This window comes from Staurois parvus, unplaced genomic scaffold (genome assembly GCF_062004578.1).
Source record: "Staurois parvus isolate SC_StPar_1 unplaced genomic scaffold, SC_StPar_1.0 ptg000358l, whole genome shotgun sequence".
NCBI classification, from domain to species: domain Eukaryota; kingdom Metazoa; phylum Chordata; class Amphibia; order Anura; family Ranidae; genus Staurois; species Staurois parvus.
The window spans coordinates 3,360,646-3,383,012 of NW_028318154.1; the positions used below are offsets into that span (position 1 = coordinate 3,360,646).

Genomic DNA, 22,367 nt, shown 5'->3' on the forward strand with positions numbered 1-22,367 from the left:
TGCCTAGTGCTTATTTCTTGAATTACTTACCAGGAAAAAGTATGCAGATTGGGGGTTTGACTCCATTGACTGCATCCAAAATGTAAAGTGGGTTTCTACTTTTGCAACAAAATTGGAATAACACCTGTTTTAAATATGTTCTCATTTTACAAAATATAGTTGCTTGCATTTTACTTACTCATCTCTTGAAACGCCAGTTAATGTTTACCATAATTAGCCTTGACTGCACTGTGCTGGTAAATCTCACTATTAGTTAAAATCCAGATGTGAATACTATTTATTCCAACAAAGGGAGTTGTTTACTGAAACTGGATAGTGCAAAATCTGGTGCAGCTCTGCATAGAAACCAATCGGCTTTCAGGTTTTATTGCCAAAGCTAAACTGAACAAACTGAAGTTAGAGGCTGATTGGCTACCATATACAGCTGCACCAGATTCTGAGTGCACCAGTTTTAGTAAATCCACCCCAAAGGATAAAATATCTAAAAGATGACCTTCTGTGTTGTATGTTTATGAAGGGAAACTCAGTCTTTCCCAACAGACTGACTTTAAATTTGCTTAGAATAGCTTGCACTGAAAGAATAGACAGTCTGAACAGAGGCCTGCTCCAAAGAAACATCTAAAAGCAAGAATCCTTTATTTTTTTATATTTTTAGATACTGATTGAGAACACATAACACACATATAGTGGAGGTTTCTCAAATTTGACTGCAAAAAAGGAAATACACTTTAAATGCTAATAGTAGGCAAAGTTATTTTACAGCAAAATGACAGTACAGCTTGAAAGTAAACACAGATTACCAATAAAAGTAAAAAAAAAAGAAACCAAAAAATCTTTTATTTACAAATGTACACCTAAAAATAAGTTATCCTGTTCAAAATATGTATCCTCTTCATCATATAAACTACTTATTAGCAAAAATGTAAATATAAATTATACTGTGTATAAAAATAAACAATTTCAAATTAGTGCAAAGGTAGAAAAATACACAGTATAAAACTCTTTCCAAACAAAACACAAGCTAACATAAACAACTCTTCTTTCACACACAAGGAAAAAGTAAGTTCTGTAGTAATGATTAAACATTGCTTTGGAAAACAGGGTTAGGCAAGCCAAAGAAAAGAAAATTGCTCAATTTCCCCATCAACACTGGAATCCCTCATGCAGTGCTATTGTGTTCTGCTGGCGGGAGGGGGGTGTGCGGGGAACCTTCCTGGCTGGCAGAACACTATGATTACTGCTAGCAGCCCATAGCCGCAGGCAGTAATTGCTTGCTAAAAATCCAACTGACATTGATGGATCCACTTGGGTAAAATTACCCTGCCAAATTTCGTCTGGTCCCTGCTGAACCAAACAAGATTTGATCAGGATAGCGACAATCTAGTGACCAGAAGCTGGTAAAAGAATCCAACATAAAAAATACTTGTTTTGGCGTGTGTGTATATATATATATATATATATATACATGCATTTATGAATGTATGACATTTAGCAGAGTAGATGCCTAAACTCATTCCGTTGGTTAAAATATTCATTTGTTCTAGGCACTAGAGTAAATTTATGCATATGTGCGCATTTACACGTATGTACACAAATTATGCTAATATACTCCTCTCCATTTTTAATGCCCTAAATGTTGCTCTAAAATAAGAATCTAAATGCCACAATGTACATTGAAATATGGATATTGGCATTTTTTGTTGTTTGTGTTCATGGGGCCTAAGAATGTGGGGGGGAGCAAAGACTAGATTCCACAGTGATGCTAATGGCAAGTGTTAAAAAATAAGTAATATCCAAAGCATTATTAAATGTAACTTTTTGTGATGACTTTGGGGTTGGTTGCAAAAGGAATAGAGCATGTTCACTTAGAAAAGTAAATGTTTACTTGTTTTATTAAATGAGGTGAAGCTGTGTTCATCTAAATCATCCAATCATGTGCAAGGAAAATTCCCTTTGTTTATTATTTATTTTTTTAATTTCTCTTGCATATAATTGAGTATTCATTTTGACAAAGTTTCACTTGATGTACCAACATACATGTTGCAAAGTAAACAGCCAATTCTTCCATAGTAAATAAACCCCAGTGTCTCTTTGATCACTCTATTTTGTATCCTATGACTGCAATCAGTGATGGGTTGTGTGTGTATGTTGAAGGTGCTTATCCACCAGAAATATATCTCCTGTTTTTAAGGCTATAAAACTAATTCTTATAGCATTTTCAAGGAATAATGAGCATTATGCATAGAACATGCTTTTTGGATCAAACATCCAATACTAAACCTAAAATATTCCTAAATATCAGGACAAGTGGCCAATCACCCACTGCACACATTTCTCATGCCACAAATTGAATACCACTAATCAGGGACAAAAAAAGGGAGCTGACTTATAATATCCCCAGTCTCTGTCTGGATTCTGTCATAGACCCACTTCCTGTTGCAGCGGCATTCTGGGCCACACTTGTTGGAGCCACATTTTGGGCATGGATAGAAGCATCCTTGGCAGCTCTCCTCCAGGCAGTCACATAAATCTTCATTATTGCACAGGAGTTTTCCTTGCTTGTCATACTTTTTAACTGAAGCCCTGAAAAGACATTGCACTTGTTAATGGGATAGTATATAGGTTCAACATTCATTATTTATTAGGATTTTATTGTAATATCATAATATAATATATACAATATATGTATGTGTGTGCTTGTGTGTATATATATATATATATATATATATAGTATGTGTGTGTGTGCTTATGTACATATAAATGCCCCAAAGATGGCTTGCCACACTCAAAATTTTATTGAATTGAATTTTACAAAATAATCAACATGTTCCTTAAAGATTTTATTTTGTTAGGCCTCATGTGCACTGCTGCTCATAAACGTGAGTTTAAGAGCTTTTCGTGGTTTTTTTCCAAAGCCCCTAAACATGACTCAATAAAAGCCTATGTGTCCATATACAGTACACATAGGCTTTTACCAGAGTTTAGGAGCAGCAGAGTTTAGAGGAGGATAAACATCCCTCTCCTGATCGCAGAAGAATCACGTCCAGGAGAGGAACGTTTTGGCCACAAAACGTAGAATACTGCAAAAACGCATGTAGATGTGTCTAAACGCCAGCAGAGTTTAGCACTTGGGCGTTTATTCATGCCAATGTAAATGCCAATGAAATGAATAAATGTCCAAGCACTAAACGTGGGTAAACGTGCTATTACATTTACACGCGTTTTTGACGCATTTAGCGTTTTCTGCTGCCAGGAGAGCTAAATGTTTAGAAGAGTTCACGTGTACATGAGACCCTGCTTTGTAAATTTTTGAAGCATTTTAATATATGGCCTTTGGGATGGCCTGATTACATATACTGCGCCTGCAAATATTCTGACGTGCTTTGCACCTGCTTCTCTTCTTTTATATATAATATATATATACATACACTATATTGCCAAAAGTATTGGGACACCCCTCCAAATCATTGGATTCAAGTGTTCCAATCACCTCCATGGCCACAAGTGTATAAAATCAAGCATCTAGGTATGCAGACTGCTTCTACAAACATTTGTAAAAGAATGGGTCGCTCTCAGGAGCTCAGTGAATTCAAGTGTGGTACCGTGATAGTTTGCCACCTGTGCAATAAGTCCATCCGTGAATTTCCTTGCTACTAAATATTCCACAGTCAACTGTTAGTGGTATTATAACAAAGAGGAAGCAACTGGGAACAACAGCAACTCAGCCACAAAGTGGTAGGCCATGTAAAATGACAGAGCGGGGTCAGCACATGCTGAAGCGCAAAGTGCGCAGAAGTCACCAACAGACAGAGTCAATAGCTAAGGACCTCCAAACTTAGTGTGGCCTTCAGATTAGCACACCAGCTCCTAGTCCACTCCCTGGTCATCTCTCACCTTGATTACTGCAACCCCCTTCTCATTGGCTTACCTTTACATAGGCTATCCCCTCTTCAGTCAATCATGAATATAAATGGTGAATGCTTGTGAGCTATTATGAAATGAGGTGTTCAATATGTGACTTTAGATGTCCTTATTTCTCACGTGAGGTTCGCTGGCACTTGCACTGACTCATATGCTAGTGTATATATAATATTTTCAAAATAGATAGTGCCGCGCTCCCATGTACCAATATGTATATCTTATACTTTCAAAGTGCTAATGAATAGCTTTCAAGATACTGCATGTATCAAACAATTATTACTAGTGACTCAAAACATCATTGTGAATATTAATCTTCATGCAAGTGACATTAATAACTGATAATCCTAAGGTGATAGTGCCTATTAAAGTACAGTGATATACAAATCAGAAATACTCCTCTATTCTACTGTGATCCTTATATTTATATTGTGCAAACACATATATATTATGTGCACGTGCTTATGATATATTCAATAAAAAAAAAAAAAAAAAAAAAAAAAAAAAAAAAGTCTTTCAAAATAAATGTGCAGGTGGATTCTTGGTTCCCTCTCGCCGAGTGCTTAATGGTCTCCCTATGTGCTCACCTCTATATTTGCCTGAATGAATCCAGGCAAATACACTTTTTATCCTTCCAGGATAGATGGGATGGAATGATGCTCTTGAATTATCTCAGAAGGTGGATGTGGATTTATATTTGTTCTCCTGTAGCTGCTCATGAGTGGGTATACTGACCATCTCTCTGAGGATCTCCCAAATCCCCTCCTGGGGCTGTTTCCTTTTCCAGTCCTCCTTATATCAGCTCAAAGGGTGTTGTTCAATTGAGAAAGGAAGACAAACAGACCATAGTGTCTTATCCTTGTGCAAAAAGGGGGTTTATTGCTGCCAGTTGCACAGTAGTATACAATTGTAGTCCAGCATAAATGTGCTCTGCCTCTGTTCCTGCAGTGCTGTCTACCTGTGTCTGTATTCAGATCACCGAGCCTCTCCAGTGCAATGTCGTGACGTCAGAGCCCCTCCCCTACGCGTATCGTCACAGGGTCACGTGACTTCATCAGGGGGAATGATTAGATCTAATCATTCCCCCTGATGAAGTCACGTGACCCTGTGACGATACGCGTAGGGGAGGGGCTCTGACGTCACGACATTGCACTGGAGAGGCTCGGTGATCTGAATACAGACACAGGTAGACAGCACTGCAGGAACAGAGGCAGAGCACATTTATGCTGGACTACAATTGTATACTACTGTGCAACTGGCAGCAATAAACCCCCTTTTTGCACAAGGATAAGACACTATGGTCTGTTTGTCTTCCTTTCTCAATTGAACAACACCCTTTGAGCTGATATAAGGAGGACTGGAAAAGGAAACAGCCCCAGGAGGGGATTTGGGAGATCCTCAGAGAGATGGTCAGTATACCCACTCATGAGCAGCTACAGGAGAACAAATATAAATCCACATCCACCTTCTGAGATAATTCAAGAGCATCATTCCATCCCATCTATCCTGGAAGGATAAAAAGTGTATTTGCCTGGATTCATTCAGGCAAATATAGAGGTGAGCACATAGGGAGACCATTAAGCACTCGGCGAGAGGGAACCAAGAATCCACCTGCACATTTATTTTGAAAGACTTTTTTTTTTTTTTTTTTTTTTATTGAATATATCATAAGCACGTGCACATAATATATATGTGTTTGCACAATATAAATATAAGGATCACAGTAGAATAGAGGAGTATTTCTGATTTGTATATCACTGTACTTTAATAGGCACTATCACCTTAGGATTATCAGTTATTAATGTCACTTGCATGAAGATTAATATTCACAATGATGTTTTGAGTCACTAGTAATAATTGTTTGATACATGCAGTATCTTGAAAGCTATTCATTAGCACTTTGAAAGTATAAGATATACATATTGGTACATGGGAGCGCGGCACTATCTATTTTGAAAATAGTCAATCATGAATGCTGCTGACAGACTCACCCACCTTACTAACCGTTCAGCATCTGCTACTCCTCTCTGCCAATCACTCCACTGGCTTCTGCTGTCCCAACTAATTCAATTCAAAATACTAACAACTTACAAATCCATCCACAACTCAACCAACAGCTGCATCACTACCCTAGTTTCAAAATACCAACCAAATCGTTCTCTTTGTTCCTCCCAAGACCTCCTGCTCTCAAGCTCCATTGTCACATCCTGTCTCCTACTCAATCTACATTTAGACAATCCCTGAAAACCCATCTCTCCAGACAGGTCTTTCTTCACCTAATATCTGCACTTTATTTCTCCATCAGCTCATCCTCCACAGTTATTACCTTTTTGTATCAAATGACCCTCCCTTTTAGATTGTAAGTGCTAATGAGATGGTACAAAAACAGGGGAAGAGCACGAGCTATTCACAAATAAATGGGTTTATAGGCCCTATCATTTACAATCTTCCATACCTAAAACTCTAAAGAGCAGTCAGTGTACATCTCAGAAATCAAAGAAACTGAATGTGATAATATGTAATAGCAACTGAATTTATTTTAAAGGATATGTTCACCTTTAGCTACATGTTGCACACCTGGGAGTCCAGTCTTCATGGCACTGTAGAAAGTCTTGCTCGTGAACAGTGCAGACAGGCAGTTAAGTAACAAAGGTGTCCGTTTATGAACCAGCAGTAATAGATCGCTGCTCAGTTCTCCGGCATTCTCAGAGAACACAGTTCTCCTGTGAATGCCGTTTATGAAGCATATGTAGATCAGTTCTCCAAACGAAGGGAGAACGGTCTACAAACGCTGGAAACGGCTGATTTTACTATAATCTCGCGAGATTACAGTAAAAGATCAGTTTACTAAGCAGAGGTAAATTATCTCTGCTTAGTTTGCGGTCCCTCCGATTCTCCAGCTCTGGGCTGGAGAATCTGGAGGGAGAACACAGATCTCCAGAGAAGGGCTGAACATATTCTCCTGGGTGTCATAAACTGTGAATGACCAGAGAATAGCTGTGATCCTCTGAATCGCAGCTATTCTGTGTGTCATAAACGGACACCAAATACAGAAAAGACATGTCTCTTCTGCATTAAAAATCCAGCCTGTTCAAAATGTTTCTTTTTTTAAGTAAAGTTCCACTTGAAGCCATGTAACTGTAATTTTCAAATTCCATTAGAATTAACTGGAAATAAATGTCACTTGAAAATTAATATCCTTATCTTGGTGTGTCAGCTTTGTTAATTGATCCTAATAAACACCAGTGATGCACAGATGGTCATGACAGAGACACTAAATGTCCTTACTTGTTGGTTGTTGTGTAGTATCCATTCATCTGGGACATGTAAGCTTTTTTCTTTTGTTTTCGAGTTTCAGGATTAAAATCAGCAACCTGTGGTCCGGGATTTTGGAAGGCTAGACATTTCAACTGTCGTTCAATTTGCTGTCAAAACAATAACAATGTCAATATGCTGCATTTTACCTCCTACATCTCAACAGAGGCATAGCTTAGCTCTAATGTAGTGTGGCCACTAAATATAGAGAACACAATGTCATTATTTCTTTTGCCACTCATGTTATGCCACTCATCATACAGGGTTGCAGAGGGATGAGGCATCATCTCCTTTGACAGTGACAGCTATTAACCACTTGCCCTCCGGAAGATATACCCCCACTTTAACTGACAATTGCGTGGTCAGGCAACGCTGTACCCAAACGAAATTTAATTTTTTTTCACACAAATAGAGCTTTCTTTTGGTGGTAGTTGATCACCTCTGTGATTTTATTTTTTTATTAAACAAAAGAAAAAAGACTAAACATTTTGGAATTTTTTTGTTTCCTTTCTGATATAACACATCCCATACAAAAATTGAATATCTTACTAAAATTTTGGTCAAAATGTAGTCTGCTACATGTCTTTGGTAAAAAAAACCCCAATAAGTGTATATTGACAAGTTTGTATAAAAGTTGCAGCATGTAGAAACTATGAGATATATAATGTAATTTTTTTTTTCAGTACTAGTAATGGTGGCGATCAGAGACTTATAACAGGATTGCTACACTGCGGCAGTCAATCTGGCACAAACTGATGCTGAGGGGAACTAGCTAACTGTCACTGATATCACCAGTGCTATTATTAGAGTGATCAGTGCTAATAATATGCACTGTCATTGTAGTAATGACACTGAGCAGGAAGGGGTTAACATATAGGGAGATCAAGGGGTTATATATGTGCCTAACGTGTTTGTGTGTGTACTGCATGCTGCTTTCAATGTGGATCTAGTTGTTTTCATTCCCTGCAAAAAAAAAGTCAACTAGATCCTGTCACTGAACACAGCTCTGTGCTGTTTACTTTGACCAAAGAACAAAAGGTATACCGCTCAGGCAAACAATCCAGATCAATCCACGACAGGTGCAGGCTCTGGCTCGCCACCACACACGATGCAACAGGATGAAGGGTCAGCCGCGCACCGGAGGATAGATGAATATAGTGTGTATTTATTGATCCATAGGACACACAAAACACCAGGACATGAATACAGGACTTATCAGCGCGTTTCACACGATCTTAATCATAACCTGTTTACTTTGACAGAGCTGTGTTCTATGAGTCTCAAAGCTGATCACCAGGCACTGGCAGCCAATCACCAGGCGGCACCAGATGACTGGCATGTGCTGTGACAAATCACAGAACAGCTGGATTGGTGGACGAGCGCAGGCCCTACCTGGAAATGCAGAATCACATACATATACAGTTGCAAGAAAAAGTATGTGAACCCCTTGGGATTACATGGAGTTTTGCATGAATTGGGCATAAAATGTGCTCTGAACGTCATCTAAGTCACAACAATAGAAGAACACAGTCTGCTGAACATAATACTACACAAACATTAGATGTTGCCATGGTGTAATTGCACATAACATGTAAACATTCACAGTGCAAGGAGGAAAAAGTATGTGAACCTTTGGACTTAATAACTGGTTGACCCTCCTTTGGCAGCAATAACCTCAACCAAACGTTTCCTGTAGTTGCAGATGAGACCTGCACAACGATCTGGAGTAAGAGGAGTGGTCCAAAAGACCACTCCTCTTCACAAAACTGTTTCAGTTTAGCAATATTCTTGAGATGTCTGGTGTGAATCGCTCTCTTAAGGTCATGCCACAGCATTTCAATCGGGTTGAGGTCAGGACTCTGACTGGGCCACTCCAGAAGGCGTATTCTGTGCTGTTGCAGCCATTGTTTTGTTGAATTACTTGTATGCTTTGGATCATTGTCCTGTTGCATCACCCATCCTCTGTGGAGCTTCAGTTGGCGGACAGATGGTCGTACGTTTTCCTGCAAAATGTCTTGATAAACTCTGGAATTCATTTTCCCATCAATGACAACAATCCGTCCAGGCCCTGAGGCAGCAAAGCAGCCCCAAACCATGATGCTCCCTCTGCCATGTTTTACAGTGGGGATGAGGTTTTGATGTTGGTGTGCTGTGCCTTTTTTTCTCCACACATAGTGTTGTGTGTTCTTCCCAAACAACTCAATCTTGGTTTCATCTGTCCACAGTATATTTTGCCAGTAGTGCTGTGGAACATCCAGGTGCTCTTTTGAAAACTTCAAATGTGCTGCAATATTCTTTTTGGACAGCAATGGCTTCCTCCGTGGTGTCCTCCCATGTACTCCATTCTTGTTTAATGTTTTCCTTATTGTAGATGTGTCAACAAAAATGTTAGCATGTGCCAGAGATTTCTGTAGGTCTTTAGCTGACACTCTGGGATTCTTCTTTACCTCATGCAGCATTCTGCGCTGTGCTCTTGCAGTCGTTTTTACAGGACGACCACGCCTAGGGAGAGTAGCAACAGTGCTAAACTTTCTCCATTTGGAGACAGTCTGTCTTACCGTGGACACATGAACATCAAGGCTTTGGAGATACTTTTGTAACCCTTTCCAGCTTCATGCAGTCAACAATTCTTAATCGTAGGTCTTCTGAGAGCTCTTTTCTTTGAGGCTAGGTTCACATCAGACAGTGATTCTTGAAACCAGTAAACCCAAAACAGGTGTGTGTTTTTTAAGGGCAGGACAGCTGTCAGCAACACATCCAATATCATCACACTGGTTGGAGTCAAGGTTGGCTCACTCCTGGCTCCAATTAGCTCTGGGAGAAGTCATTAAGCTAGGGCCTCACATACTTTTTCCTCCCTGCACTGTAAATGTTTACATGTTATGTGCAATTAAACCATGGCAACATCTAATGTTTGTGTAGTATTATGTTCAGCAGACTGTGTTCTTCTATTGTTGTGACTTAGATGACGTTCAGAGCACATTTTATGCCCAATTCATGCAAAACTCCACGTATTCCCAAGGGGTTCACATACTTTTTCTTGCAACTGTACATTAGCGGCCACCCTGAAGCTACAATGGGCCAGTCGCAAAGTGTTTAATAAAGATATATTAGAGGTGGGGAAGGTGAGAGAAGTGCCCTGAGAATAGGCACCACAAACAACAAAGAAGTGGCCAATATGTTTATGTGGTCCTCAAGGTGAATGTATTAGGATATGTGGGACTTTGCTGGGCAGATATTCCAGCAAACTGCCTTGTTTCCTATGTGTCTGGTTCACACCACTACCTTGCTCTGTGTTCTAGTACAGCATACTGTACATATTAAAACCCATGTTCACCATGTTTCTGGATATATTTTTAATGATAAGAAGTGTATTCAGTAAGTAGAAGGGCAGCTGCTCGAGCGAAGACCTGTAAGCTAGCAGTGATCATTGTAGTAGTGGCACCTATTACAGCAATTTCCAGTTTCCACAGATGCTCCCACCAGGATCACCGCATTTTATCATTATACACTAGAGTGCTCACAAATTATTAAAGTGGTTGTAAACCCTTACATATACCCAGTGAAGAGACTGGCCTAAGATTATACACAGAGATTAAACAAATCCTCCTACATAAGTTGTACCTGTTTATCTGTAGTTTTTTCTTCTCTACATCCATTCAAAGATCAGAATATGTAAAGCTTGTCTGAGCTGTCAAAAAGAAGGGGGCAGACAGCACCCTGCAGAGCTCAGTGAGGAGAGCTCTGAGAGCTGATTGAAGGAAAGGGACACACCTCCCTTCACAGAGCACACAAGAACAGAGCTGAGGCTGTCAATCATAAGCTGTATGTTGGAGGTCCCTCCCCTGTCACCTTTTTTCTCTTGGTATCAGGAAAACCTGACAGAAGTGACTCCTGCAGATAGAAGAAGTTATGCAGTCCTCTTAATTGAGATGTACACAGTATAGAGGGATATGCTTTGTTCCTATTTCATGTCTGTGGTTTACAACCATTTTTAATTGAACTTTTTTGCACATCAAGCTTTGTCACAGATTGTTATGTGTTTGGACGATTGACACCAATTGTAACAATTTTTCCACGTACACAGGATTTATATGCACAATAAGATCTGTCACAGACTATATGTATGTATGATAGGCACTATTTCTGACGAGTGTTCACTGTATATATATTTACATGCACTATATGTTTCAAGAAGACCTCATTTATAGAATCCCACAGAAATACACTAGGAGATTATTCATCCTACCAGTGTCCACCTATAACTGAGCTCAAAGTTGAATTTATCCAAAAGTCTTACCGACTGTTTTTGAACCCGAGGTGGATCTTCCTTGGCAGTATCTCTTTCCATTTCTTCCTGAGTCTCACTATTTGTTGAAGAGGTAGACTTCCCAGATTTTTCACTCATTTTCTTGGCTGGAAATCCAAAAATCCTGCTAAAATATCTGTACTAGTTACTTTTATCCAGTATATACAAGGCACAGTTTACACATATTTTGTGCCAGTTCACACCAAAATCATACAAAAATGCGCTCTGTGTTCCTGTTTGATTCAGTATAGTGCAATTTTCAGCCTGTTCATTTGAATGAGCTGAAACCACACTGGATTGCACCAAAAGTAGTGCATGCATTACTTTTAAAAACGCACTGTACCCGGATTGTATGGTACTGCGGTACCAAGCAATCCCGTGCAGGTAAACACACTGCATTTGCGATCACATACCCAGTGCATTTTGAGGATGGTGCAGGAAACACGCACAGAACACAGGTTTCTTGCACCGCGTTCTGGTGTGAACAGCACTTATACTGTACAATACAAATTAGTTATGAGAATTTCAAACACAAATATACTGGGCCTAATTCAAAATTATTTAAAGAGACATTTGCTGCCTTGAAATAACAGGAAGATTTAACCATCTACATGGTTCCACAGGTTAGAGAATGTTTCCATTGGTTTATATGGGAGCCAATTCATGTTTCCTTTTTTCTGCTAAAAAGTGTAACAATGCAGTTTGATTAACACAACTACTATACTCTAGAAAAGAGAAGAAAAAAAGAGTGACGGGTTTATGAAACAATCAGCACCATACAATGTTTAATGCATAGCTCACAAATGCATACTAACAAAAGTAGATTCTGTTTCCCAGAAAATACTCAGGACATGGCTTGAAGTATGAATACACAACCCCTACACCTGCAATACTGTAGCGCCCAAAGGTACCATGTTCCTATTGCCAAAACCTTTTTTTGGATGGGGAAGGAATAAAAAACCTGTCAGTTTACTGCTGTCTGTGTCTCATTGGGGGAGATTTCTCTTTACTTCCTGTTCCAGAGATGAAACAGGAAATCCCCAAGTTGTCGCCACAACTGTTGTCTCCTTTGGAACACTAAGAGATGATTTGCAACTACAGCACACACACCCACGCACATTACATGTGTTGCTGCACTGTGGTTCCAAAATCACTGTGTTGATGCACTGTGATTTTGAATAGCACCCAAGAGCACACTCACTGCACAAAAAGTTTTTGACATATCCAAAAATTGGGATATTGTTGTGCGTCAGAAATACATTTATTCCGATCGACTGCCTTAATGCAATGCACGTTTACAGTGTGGCATAACGCACATTAACGCAACACACAAATATAAATGGGCCCCAAAACGCACTCTTTATTCTGGTATCCAAAATTTGGGATTTCTCATCACTCTTTGTTTCAGTGACAATGGTCATCAGGACAGCTAAAGGGTACATTTACCCAGTGGGGACACAGACAAGAATAAAAACTTGCCAGGGGTTCTAATTGATCTCTACTTCACATAAAGTGGTTCTAAAGCCTAAACATTTTTTACTTTAAAGCATTCCTTGCATTAAGGTAGAAATGTTTGGGTTAAATTATTGCCCCATCACACCCCCCTTATACTAACCTGACCCCGATCTTGATCCAGGGCTGTGCACAAGAGTAGATGCTCTCTTCTCCCCACTCTCACAGGCTGTGCTGAGAGCAATGGGAGCCATAGGATCCCGCTGCTTTCAGTCAAATCCTGTAATGAGGGTGTGAGCAGTGGGCAGGGCTGAGCCTCACTGTCTGTGTTTATTGATGCAGGCAGCGGGGCTTGGGATCAAGCATGCAGGGGAAGCAGCTCCTATGGTGGCACACCAAGAAGAGGAGTAACCAGGGGCGCTGGTGGGGAACCCGAGAAGAGAGGATCGCTCTGGTCTGTGCAATTCCAACAGGTAAGTATAAACCTCTTTGTTATTTGAAAAAAATAACATATAAGACTTTACAATCACTTTAAGGCTCCATGTATATTAGCATTTAGTAGCGTTTAGTGACATTTAGGAGCGTTAGCATTTTTACAGTACATGTAGAAAAAAAAGAAAAAGCTAGAAAAAAGCTGTTAGTATAGCTTTAGGAACGTTTAGCTTTTATTTCTGCTGGAAAAACGCTCCAAAAAACTGGACAAAACAATTTTTTTCTCTGCTTATAGAAGCTGAAGCTCAGAAAATACTAATAGCCTAAAGTAGTGTGCATGAGCACATAGGATAACACTATTTAGCTTTCAGGAGCAGAAACATTTGTTTTTGTAGAGTTTTTTGGAGCGTTTTTCCAGCAGAAAAAAAACGCTAAATGCTCCTAAACACTACTAAAACAATACTAACAGCTTTTTTCTAGCTTTTTTTTTTTCTAAATAGGCAGCACAGTGGCTAAATGGTCAGCATTTCCACCTGGCAGTACTAGGGTCGTTGGTTCGAATCCCAACCATGGCACCACCTGCCTGGAGTTTGCATGTTCTCCCTGTGCTTGCGTGGGTTTCCTCCCACACTCCAAAGACATGCTGGTAGGTTAATTGGCTCCTGTCTAAATTGGCCCTAGTATGTGTATGTATGAATGTGAGTTAGGGACCTTAGATTGTACATCCCTTGAGGGTTAGGGACTGATGTGAATGTACAATATATATATATGTAAAGCGCTGCGTAAATTGACGGCGCTATATAAGTACCTGAAATAAATAAATAAATGTACTGTAAGGCTCCAAGCACACTAGCATTTTTTTAAGCTAAAAAAACACTGGAATAAACACTGAATAAAAACGCTGATAATAGCATTTTTTTGTAGCGGTTTAGTAGCGTTTAGAAGCATTTAGGAGCATTAGCATTTTATTAGCATTTTTACAGTACATGTAGAAAAAAATAAGAAACTAGAAAAAAGCTGTTAGTAGTGTTTTAGTAGCATTTAGAAGAGTTTAGCATTTGTCTTCTGCTGGAAAAACGGTCCAAAAAAACTACAAAAACTATTTTTTTTCTGCTCCTAAAAGCTGAATATCTAAAAATACTAATAACTTAAAGTACTGTGCATGGACACATAGGATAACACTATTTAGCTTCTAGGAGCAGAAAAATAGTTTTTGTAGAAATTTTATGAGCATTCTTCCAGCTGAAAGAAATGCTGAATGCTCCTAAACCCTACTAACAGCTATTTTCTAGCTTTTTCTTTTTTTTTCTACTTGTACTGTAAAAACACTAATAAAACGCCAATGCTCCTAAACGCTACTGAAAAATTGATATTATCAGCATTTTTTACTCAGCATTTTTTTAGCTTAAGAAAAAAGAAACGCTAGGGTGCATAGAGCCTTAACACCTTTATGCTGGCGTCTGGGCCTAGATGCCGAGCGGCCGCACATTTGCGTTCATGTAAGAAAAAATATATGTGCTGAGAGCGTGCACCCTGCTCCCAGCACACATGTCCGGTACTCACGGAAAGGTCCCGGTCTGCTCTTTTGATCGGGACCTTTCCCGAACATGTGACCGCTGTGACGATGCGTCACGGCAGTCACATGATCCCTAAACCATGCCCCACCCACCCCGCCTCCCGGCGTCTGAAACTCTTAATGGGCCAGATGGCGCCGGCGGGAATGGGTTAAACAGAAAACAAACAAAAAAAAAAAGATTTGGCTAGACCAGGGGTAGACAACCTGAGAGCCGCAGGACTACAAGTTCCATCATGCCTCTGCAAGTCATAGATGTAACTGTCAAGTTTTGTAATCTTTGCAATGCCTCATGGGAAATGTAGTTCCACAACAGCTAGAGAACCACAGGTTGCCTGGGCTAGACTATCCTCATGTGTTTCCCTTATGTTTGCTCATGCTCATGAAGTCATTATTGCACCCAGCGTGCATAGGGATATATTCTGATTTGGCTTATATCCACCATATTTGCTATAACAAGAATGTCTGGAAACAATGACAAATTATACAAAGAAATCCTGTAATCAGTTCTAAGTACACAGAGGTGGCTCCTCCTCAAAGGTAAGTAGACAACAGTATGTAAAACACAGCAACATTACCTCCAACAGAGACCCTCCACCTGGTATGTTCTCCAGAATTCCTCCTACACGTCTTATTTGTCGGGGACTTGGCACTTTTCTTGTACCATGTATGTTCTAGGCTCCTAACTGATAAGAGGAGTCCTGTGTGTCATTCTCCACCCTGTGTACTCACAAAAGTGAAAGTGAGACTCTTCCCTCCAGTGTGCCCACATTAGATTACAAGCTGGGAGAGTGATCAGTGCTTCATCTGCTCGTATCTTATACAGGCTCTACTGGGAACATTCTAATGTCTGCTTTGTATCCAGTGACAACCATTCCTATATTCCTAATCTGCACTAAAACGTCTACTATATTGTCTTTTTAGATATTGCTATTTACATGTTTTTTTTTGTTTTTTGTGTGAAATATAAACAACTTTTTAATACTTAACCACTTCAATTCCGGACACTTTTACCCCCTTCCTGTCCAGGCAAATTTTCAGCTGTCAGCGCTATTGAATGACAATTGCGCAGTCATGCAACACTGTACCTATATGATTTTTTTAGCATTTTTTGGAGACGGATAAAACTTTATTTTGGTGGTATTTATTCACCACTGGGATTTTTTTTTTTTTTTGCTATATAAATGAAAAAGTCCAAAAATTTGGAAAAAAAGTGTTTTTCTTATAAAATTTTGCAAATAAATAATCTTTCTTTATAAATCTTGACCAAAATTTATTCACTTATCTTTTTAGTAAAAAAAATAACCCAAATTAGTTTAAAACCAAAAATTATACATTTTCAAAATTGTTTTTTACATTTTTATTTAATTTTTTTATATTATTATTATTATTTATGGGTTTTTTTTAACATACTGTCACCCTAACAGTACAGTATCACCATAGTGACATTGTACTACTTGTGTGGGGTGATGAAGATTTTTATTTTTTTTTACAGATTGCTTTTACACCCATAAAGGCTGTAAAAGTAATCATTTCTCCTTCTCTCTGGCTGCATTCTTGCAGCCATTGAGAAATACTGTGTGAGCTGTGATTGGTTACAGCTTGTCACATGGTACCATGTGATCTCTTTGATCATTCACAGATTTCACACGTAGTAAGCAATGATGTCAGAAGTAACATCTTGCTTACTACTCTTCATGTGATCACTGATTGGCCAATCAGTGGTCACATGATCTGGACCTCACACATAGGTCCCGTATAACGATCAGTGGTGGGCACCGGATCGCGGAGCTGCGCGCTCCCAGGGAGCACGCACAAGCAGGGAGGACGTTTATAAACGGCTCCCTTCCGGCCGTTTATATACATGGGCCAGACATGGGAAGTGGTTAAAGGAAACCTATGGTCACAGCATACATTACAACTTACAGTACATACATACAGTACATACATTTACAAATTCAGCATTGTAATAACAATACAAACAATAGTTATTATTGACAATCCAATATAAACTTGCATGAAAAATCTCCTTTTACGTGAGTTCTGCATGACTAGTGGCCACCCCTTTCTGCAACATCCTCGATTCCCTGCATGCTTTGCAGCTTCTCCTCTGCTGATTACTTTCCACTTCCTTAGAAGTCCTTAGACTACATATCCCATGGTACATTGCTGCCTGCAAACTGTGATCCCTGTACTGACTGCCTCCTGACACTCCACCTCTCAGCACCTCTGTAGTTCAGAAGGCAGGTTCTGTGAACTCTGTGACACACCACATGTGAGTAAAAGCACATTTGCACCCATATCATAGGTAGACACATATTAACCCTTTCATTGACACTTTTAATCCTTTGCTCACCCCAGATGCTACCACCTTCCTGCCCAGCATCATTAGTACAGTGTCAGTGCTATTTATTAAAGTGTTACTAAACACACAACAGTAAAATCAGTCTGTATATGCAGTAAAGCATTCTTGTTATACTCACTGTGGAACCTAAGGGGTTAATCCTCTGCATTGTGTAAAAAGGCTGTTTGATCCTGTCTTCCTGGGTTTAACACTGATCACTGTATTAGTGTCACTGGAGACGTCAATGGCAGTTAGTCAGTTCCCACCCAGTGTCAGTGTCAGAATTCCCACCGCAGTCCCGTTATAAGTCGCTGTAATTACCATTACTAGTAATAAAAAAATGAATAAATAAATATTCCAGTGTATATACCGGCATTTGTAGACGCTATAACTTTCATGTACACTTATTGGGATTTTTTTTTACCAAAGACATGTAGCAGAATACATATTGGCCTAAATGAAGATTTGATTTTTTTTCGATTGGATATGTTTTATAGCAAAAAGTAAAAAATATTATTTTCTCAAAATTGTTGCAAAAAAATAAAAAACGCACAGGCAATCAAATATCACCAAAAGAAAGCTCTATTTGTGGGAAAAAAATAACATAAATTTAATTTATATACAGCATTGCGTGACTGCGCAATTGTCAGTTAAAGTAACACAGTGCCGAATCGCCACAAATGGCCTGGTCAGGAGGGGAGGGGGGGGGGGTAAAAGTAAAATAGAGCACAGTTCAAAGCTGAAATGTAGTTTATTATAGTTACAACTTAGACCAGTGTGATAATGTATGTGCCATACCTGGCTGATCCCTGCGGAAGCTGGTACAAGGACTGACACTAGCTTCCGGGTTCTGCCTGCTATTTAGTGAACAATGGGGGTTGCTCACTTGGCACTGGTGTCATTCAGAGAGCATGTTGCATTTTCTCAATTAATGCATAACGTTCTCTGATTGGATGAGGAAATTGTGACTTCACTGCCCTGCCTCTCCACTTCATCCAATCAGAGTATACTGCATTCTTGGACACATTGCTTGAGTGCAGGGGAGGCATGAGGGGTCAAAAAATCCCATGGTATATCCATAAAGAGTACCTGTCACACACCCAATCAGCCTCCTTATGATAGAAATAAAAGTGGTATTAACTCTTACAATCCACAGATGTCGTGACTGTATCCATTTTCTTTTTTATTGTTTTTTTATTGGCTTTTTTCCTATATTTTCACCTGGTGTTCTTACTGGTAACACACCTCCTGTATTCGAGTGCCTGCACTCTGAATGAAGAAGCAATAGAGACACTTTTGGACAGCAGCAGTGTAATTCTTGGGGAGGGGAGTGTTAGATGGACTAGCAGATTTAGTTACACTAACAAATTGAAGCTAAGGTCCAACATACACTTTATAAGCAGTTACAGCAACAGTTGTGCTCCTTTTGTGAAAAAGGTTTTAAATAAATAAAAGCTGATCATTGTAAGCACCCCTGTCAGTGTTAAATAGTTTGTCTCAACCTTCTAACTGCTGCATCTGCAGGACAGCTTGTTCTGCTGAAAAATAACAGACTTACTGGCCAGATCACCAGGTGAAAATTAAGGAGCCTAAAAAAGAAAACGAATGCAACCATCACATTTACGAATCGGTAAGCTGTGATATATTAAATGTTTGCTTTTGGATTAATTACCGCTTTAAGTTAAAAAATAAAATGCAAAACAGAAAAATATAGTATTAATTAACCGCTTTCCCACCACCCTATAGCAAGTATATTGCTACAGGGTGGCAGGGGTGAGCGTATATATACATGATTTGGCATTTCCGGGTCAGGGGCGTGCACGATCCGTGCGTGCGCCCTATCCATGCCGCTATTCACGGCCTCAGCTGTCAATCACCGGTTCCTGGCCGGTGATTACTCGCCGGCACCCGGTGATCGCCAAGCATTACCGACGGATGGAGAGGAATGTATGTAAACAATACAGTTCTCTCCCCTGTCAGCTCCTGCACACTGCTTACAGCACACAGTTAACCCTTTGATCGCCCCACATGTTAACCCTGTTCTGCCCAAAAGAGAGAAAGATGAGGAAAAATTATGACATGAGGCTGTTTGCCACTTCCCTCCCCCTTGCCTCCTTATGAGCTGGCTTAGATTGCTTATCCACAGATCTGGCCAGGATGAAAACATGAAGCCTAATTGGCTACTACAGGTAACAACTCAACTTTTAACAGATCATTCATTTTAGAAGCAAAATGCCAGTACAGAGTTTCACAAATGTTTGTGCTTTGTGGATTTCTGCACAAAAAACTAATATTCATTTGACTTTTTACATGGTGTTTTATATACAGTTTTCTCTGATTTTAGTGATTGGTGTGGTTGGGCTAGCCATACACAACCATAACCAGTAGAACTCTTCCAGGTTGAATCACTCTCACAAGCATTCACCGTAGAAGAGGCTCATCACCTGGGAGGTCTGCCAGCATCCTAGCAACCAATGACACTCAGCAGCAGAACATCACTGATGCCTTCTACCGTGAGGCCACCATCATCCTAACAACCAGTGAAGCTCGGCCACGCTACGTCCTTGAGATCTGTGCACAATGCAGGCTTTGCAACAAATTTACGCATTTGTTTCTGATATGTACATGAATTTGTCATATTTACCAATATTTGTCAAATGGCGGTGCATATATTTTTAAGAAGTGACTTCATCACTGTTTATGAATTCCAGAATGTGAGTTTTATTATTATTATTATACAGGGTTTATATAATGCCAACAGTTTGCGCTGCGATTTACAATGTGATGGCAGACTGTACAATTACAATACAATTTAATACAGTAGGAAGCAGAGGACCCTGTCCGTTAGATCTTACAATCTAAAAGGGAGGGTTAATTGATACAAAAGATATTTCTCCTAGATTGTAAGCTCCAAGGAGCAGGGCCCTCATACCCCTTGTGTATTGTATTGTATTGTCTTAAGTACTGTCTCCCATTATAATGTACAGCGCTGAGCAAACTTTTTGGCACTATATAAATACTGTATAATAATAATAATAATTACTGTGGGGGATAAGCTGATGAAGAAAACAAAGTACAGACATTAGGTGGGGGCAGGAAAGACTTGTATGAAAAGATGGGTTTTCAAGGATCGTCTAAATGTAGGCAGAGTAGGAGACAGTTGGACAGATTGGGGTAGAGAGTTCCATAGGATGGGAGAGACTCAGAAGGAGTCCAGGAGGTGAGCATGGGAGGAAGTGACAAGGGAGCTAGAGAGCAGGAGGCCTTGGGAGGAAGAAAGAGTTTTAGCAGGCAGTTGGCATTTAATAGTTCACAAGTAACCCTCTAGCTTTGTCTCTTTGCTCCAAAAGTCATCTCAGAAAAACAAAGTTAGGTTAAAAAAGTGTTATACATCTTTCCTAAATACGTATGTAGAATTACAGTACTTAAAGTAATAAACTTTTTCCAGAAAATAGCCTATGTATTCAGGGGGTCATAGTAGTTATTTAAAAAACTGTGCAACTTTGTAAAAAGTTCAATGCTCTAGGCCATATGGCCCCCCTGGAAGTCTGGTTGAAAAACTCTGTTGGCAACCCCCACATCCTGCCTTGCTGCATGAATGTGACTGACTAGGTGAAAATGTTTGGATTTGTGCATACGTCCAATCATATTTGTCTCCCTAACATTACTAAATAACTGAATTCATATCTGGATCCAGATATCTAGAGCACAAAAATAATCATACAGTAAATAAATGAATAAATCTTATTTTTGGTCATATTTTACAGCATTAGGACAATAACTACAGATTCATGTAGTTACTGTATTCTATGAACATGTAGATATCATTTTCCTCCAATAGGTGGTGCCATTGTACTTTGCTGCAATGCTTTTCAAACATTTTCTTTTCAGAGCCCACTTGGAAATCTTGTTGAAATATGAATAAGAACCCATCTCAATCATACATTGTTAGGTCTATCCTCATACCTTTTCCCTTATGTTTTCTATGGCATACTCTGGTGCTATATAAAAAGGTTACAATAATTGACCAAAGTTGATGCTCAGTACCTTCAAAATAGGGTTTTGTGTGCTGGAAGTGCTCTACGGAAAGATATTTGTAGGCGGCCGTTACGTTTTTTTTCAACTCAAGTAACTGTATTTTGTTTTACTTTTGTGTGAAATTGGAAGAAAAGGGAACCTCGGATACAATAAGTTGGTTTTTCAAGCTTGCTGTTGTGCAGGGTCCGCAGCAAATCCTACAGTTTCAAGAAATTCTGGCATAGTATCCAACACCATGCATGGGATATAGCCAAGTTCCTGCAGAGTACAGGTCTGCTGTTACTTCTAGCAACAAGGAACCTGTCTGACCTTCAGGGGGTGCTGGAGAGTCCAGAAAAGCTGTAAATTTGCCCCGTGGCTGTCTGGGGGAATAGGCCTGTCCAAATGCTACAAAGGAAAGACAATGAAGGGTGCAACACCTGTCCTAGGAAAGGGTAAGACTGTCACCATTTTGAAAGGGACTGGTTGTGTGACTGATCCCAGTGAAGTGGGAGTGAGTCCAGTGGGGAGATCCACTATGGGTATGGACATACTGCATGGACGAAATTAATGCCCGGGGAAATTAATTAGTGCCCATGGAAAGTAATGGAAATCACACCTCACAGAGACACATGTTAATCGCACAGGGACATACAGCGCATTCCTGTGCGATTCTGATGTGGGCATGGTGTGAACCGGCCCATGAGGAAGAAGTGTCACTGCGTTATTGTGCAGTGACAGACGGTGCCTTCCTGTGCATTGCATCACTGCACAGCACCTCTGGGCTGCATTGCAGTGCAAATGGGGAACATAGAATGCAGTTTTTTCTATGTGCCATAGCAGTACCTGCTGTTTTTTCAGTGCGGAAAAATGTGTGAATGAACCCTTAAAGTGTTACTAAACCCAGGACCCTGCATTCATTCTATCTGGTCTCCCACAGTACACAGAACATGGAAATGCAATTATTTTAGTAAATATAAACTGCTAAATACCTTTTCCCATCAGCA

General features: G+C 39.7%; 1 protein-coding gene across 3 annotated transcripts; it reads right to left on the reverse strand.

The window, feature by feature from the left end:
- Window positions 1–619: 619 nt before the first annotated feature.
- ARL14EPL (ARF like GTPase 14 effector protein like) lies at window positions 620–15,710 on the reverse strand. 3 transcript variants are annotated; one of them, XM_089684832.1, is made up of 4 exons: window positions 15,578–15,710; window positions 11,534–11,666; window positions 7,207–7,343; window positions 620–2,583 (listed from the first exon to the last, which is right to left on the reverse strand). In XM_089684832.1, the coding sequence occupies exons 2-4, from the start codon at window positions 11,639–11,641 to the stop codon at window positions 2,358–2,360; spliced, it is 471 nt and encodes a 156-aa protein (XP_089540958.1). In that variant the 5' UTR covers window positions 11,642–11,666; window positions 15,578–15,710; the 3' UTR covers window positions 620–2,357. The 3 variants fall into 3 exon arrangements, with proteins under 3 accessions (XP_089540958.1, XP_089540957.1, XP_089540959.1); XM_089684831.1 differs by having other exon boundaries at window positions 11,534–11,669; XM_089684833.1 differs by having other exon boundaries at window positions 11,534–11,649; window positions 15,578–15,674.
- Window positions 15,711–22,367: the final 6,657 nt, after the last annotated feature.

Coding starts and splice junctions, on each gene's coding strand:
- ARL14EPL (XM_089684832.1), bottom strand. CDS start 11,641: ATGAGTGAAAAATCTGGGAAGTCTACCTCTTCAACAAATAGTGAGACT. Junction 7,344..11,533: donor CTCGGGTTCAAAAACAGTCG/GTAAGACTTTTG, acceptor TTGTTTTGACAG/CAAATTGAACGACAGTTGAA. Junction 2,584..7,206: donor TACTACACAACAACCAACAA/GTAAGGACATTT, acceptor ATGTCTTTTCAG/GGCTTCAGTTAAAAAGTATG.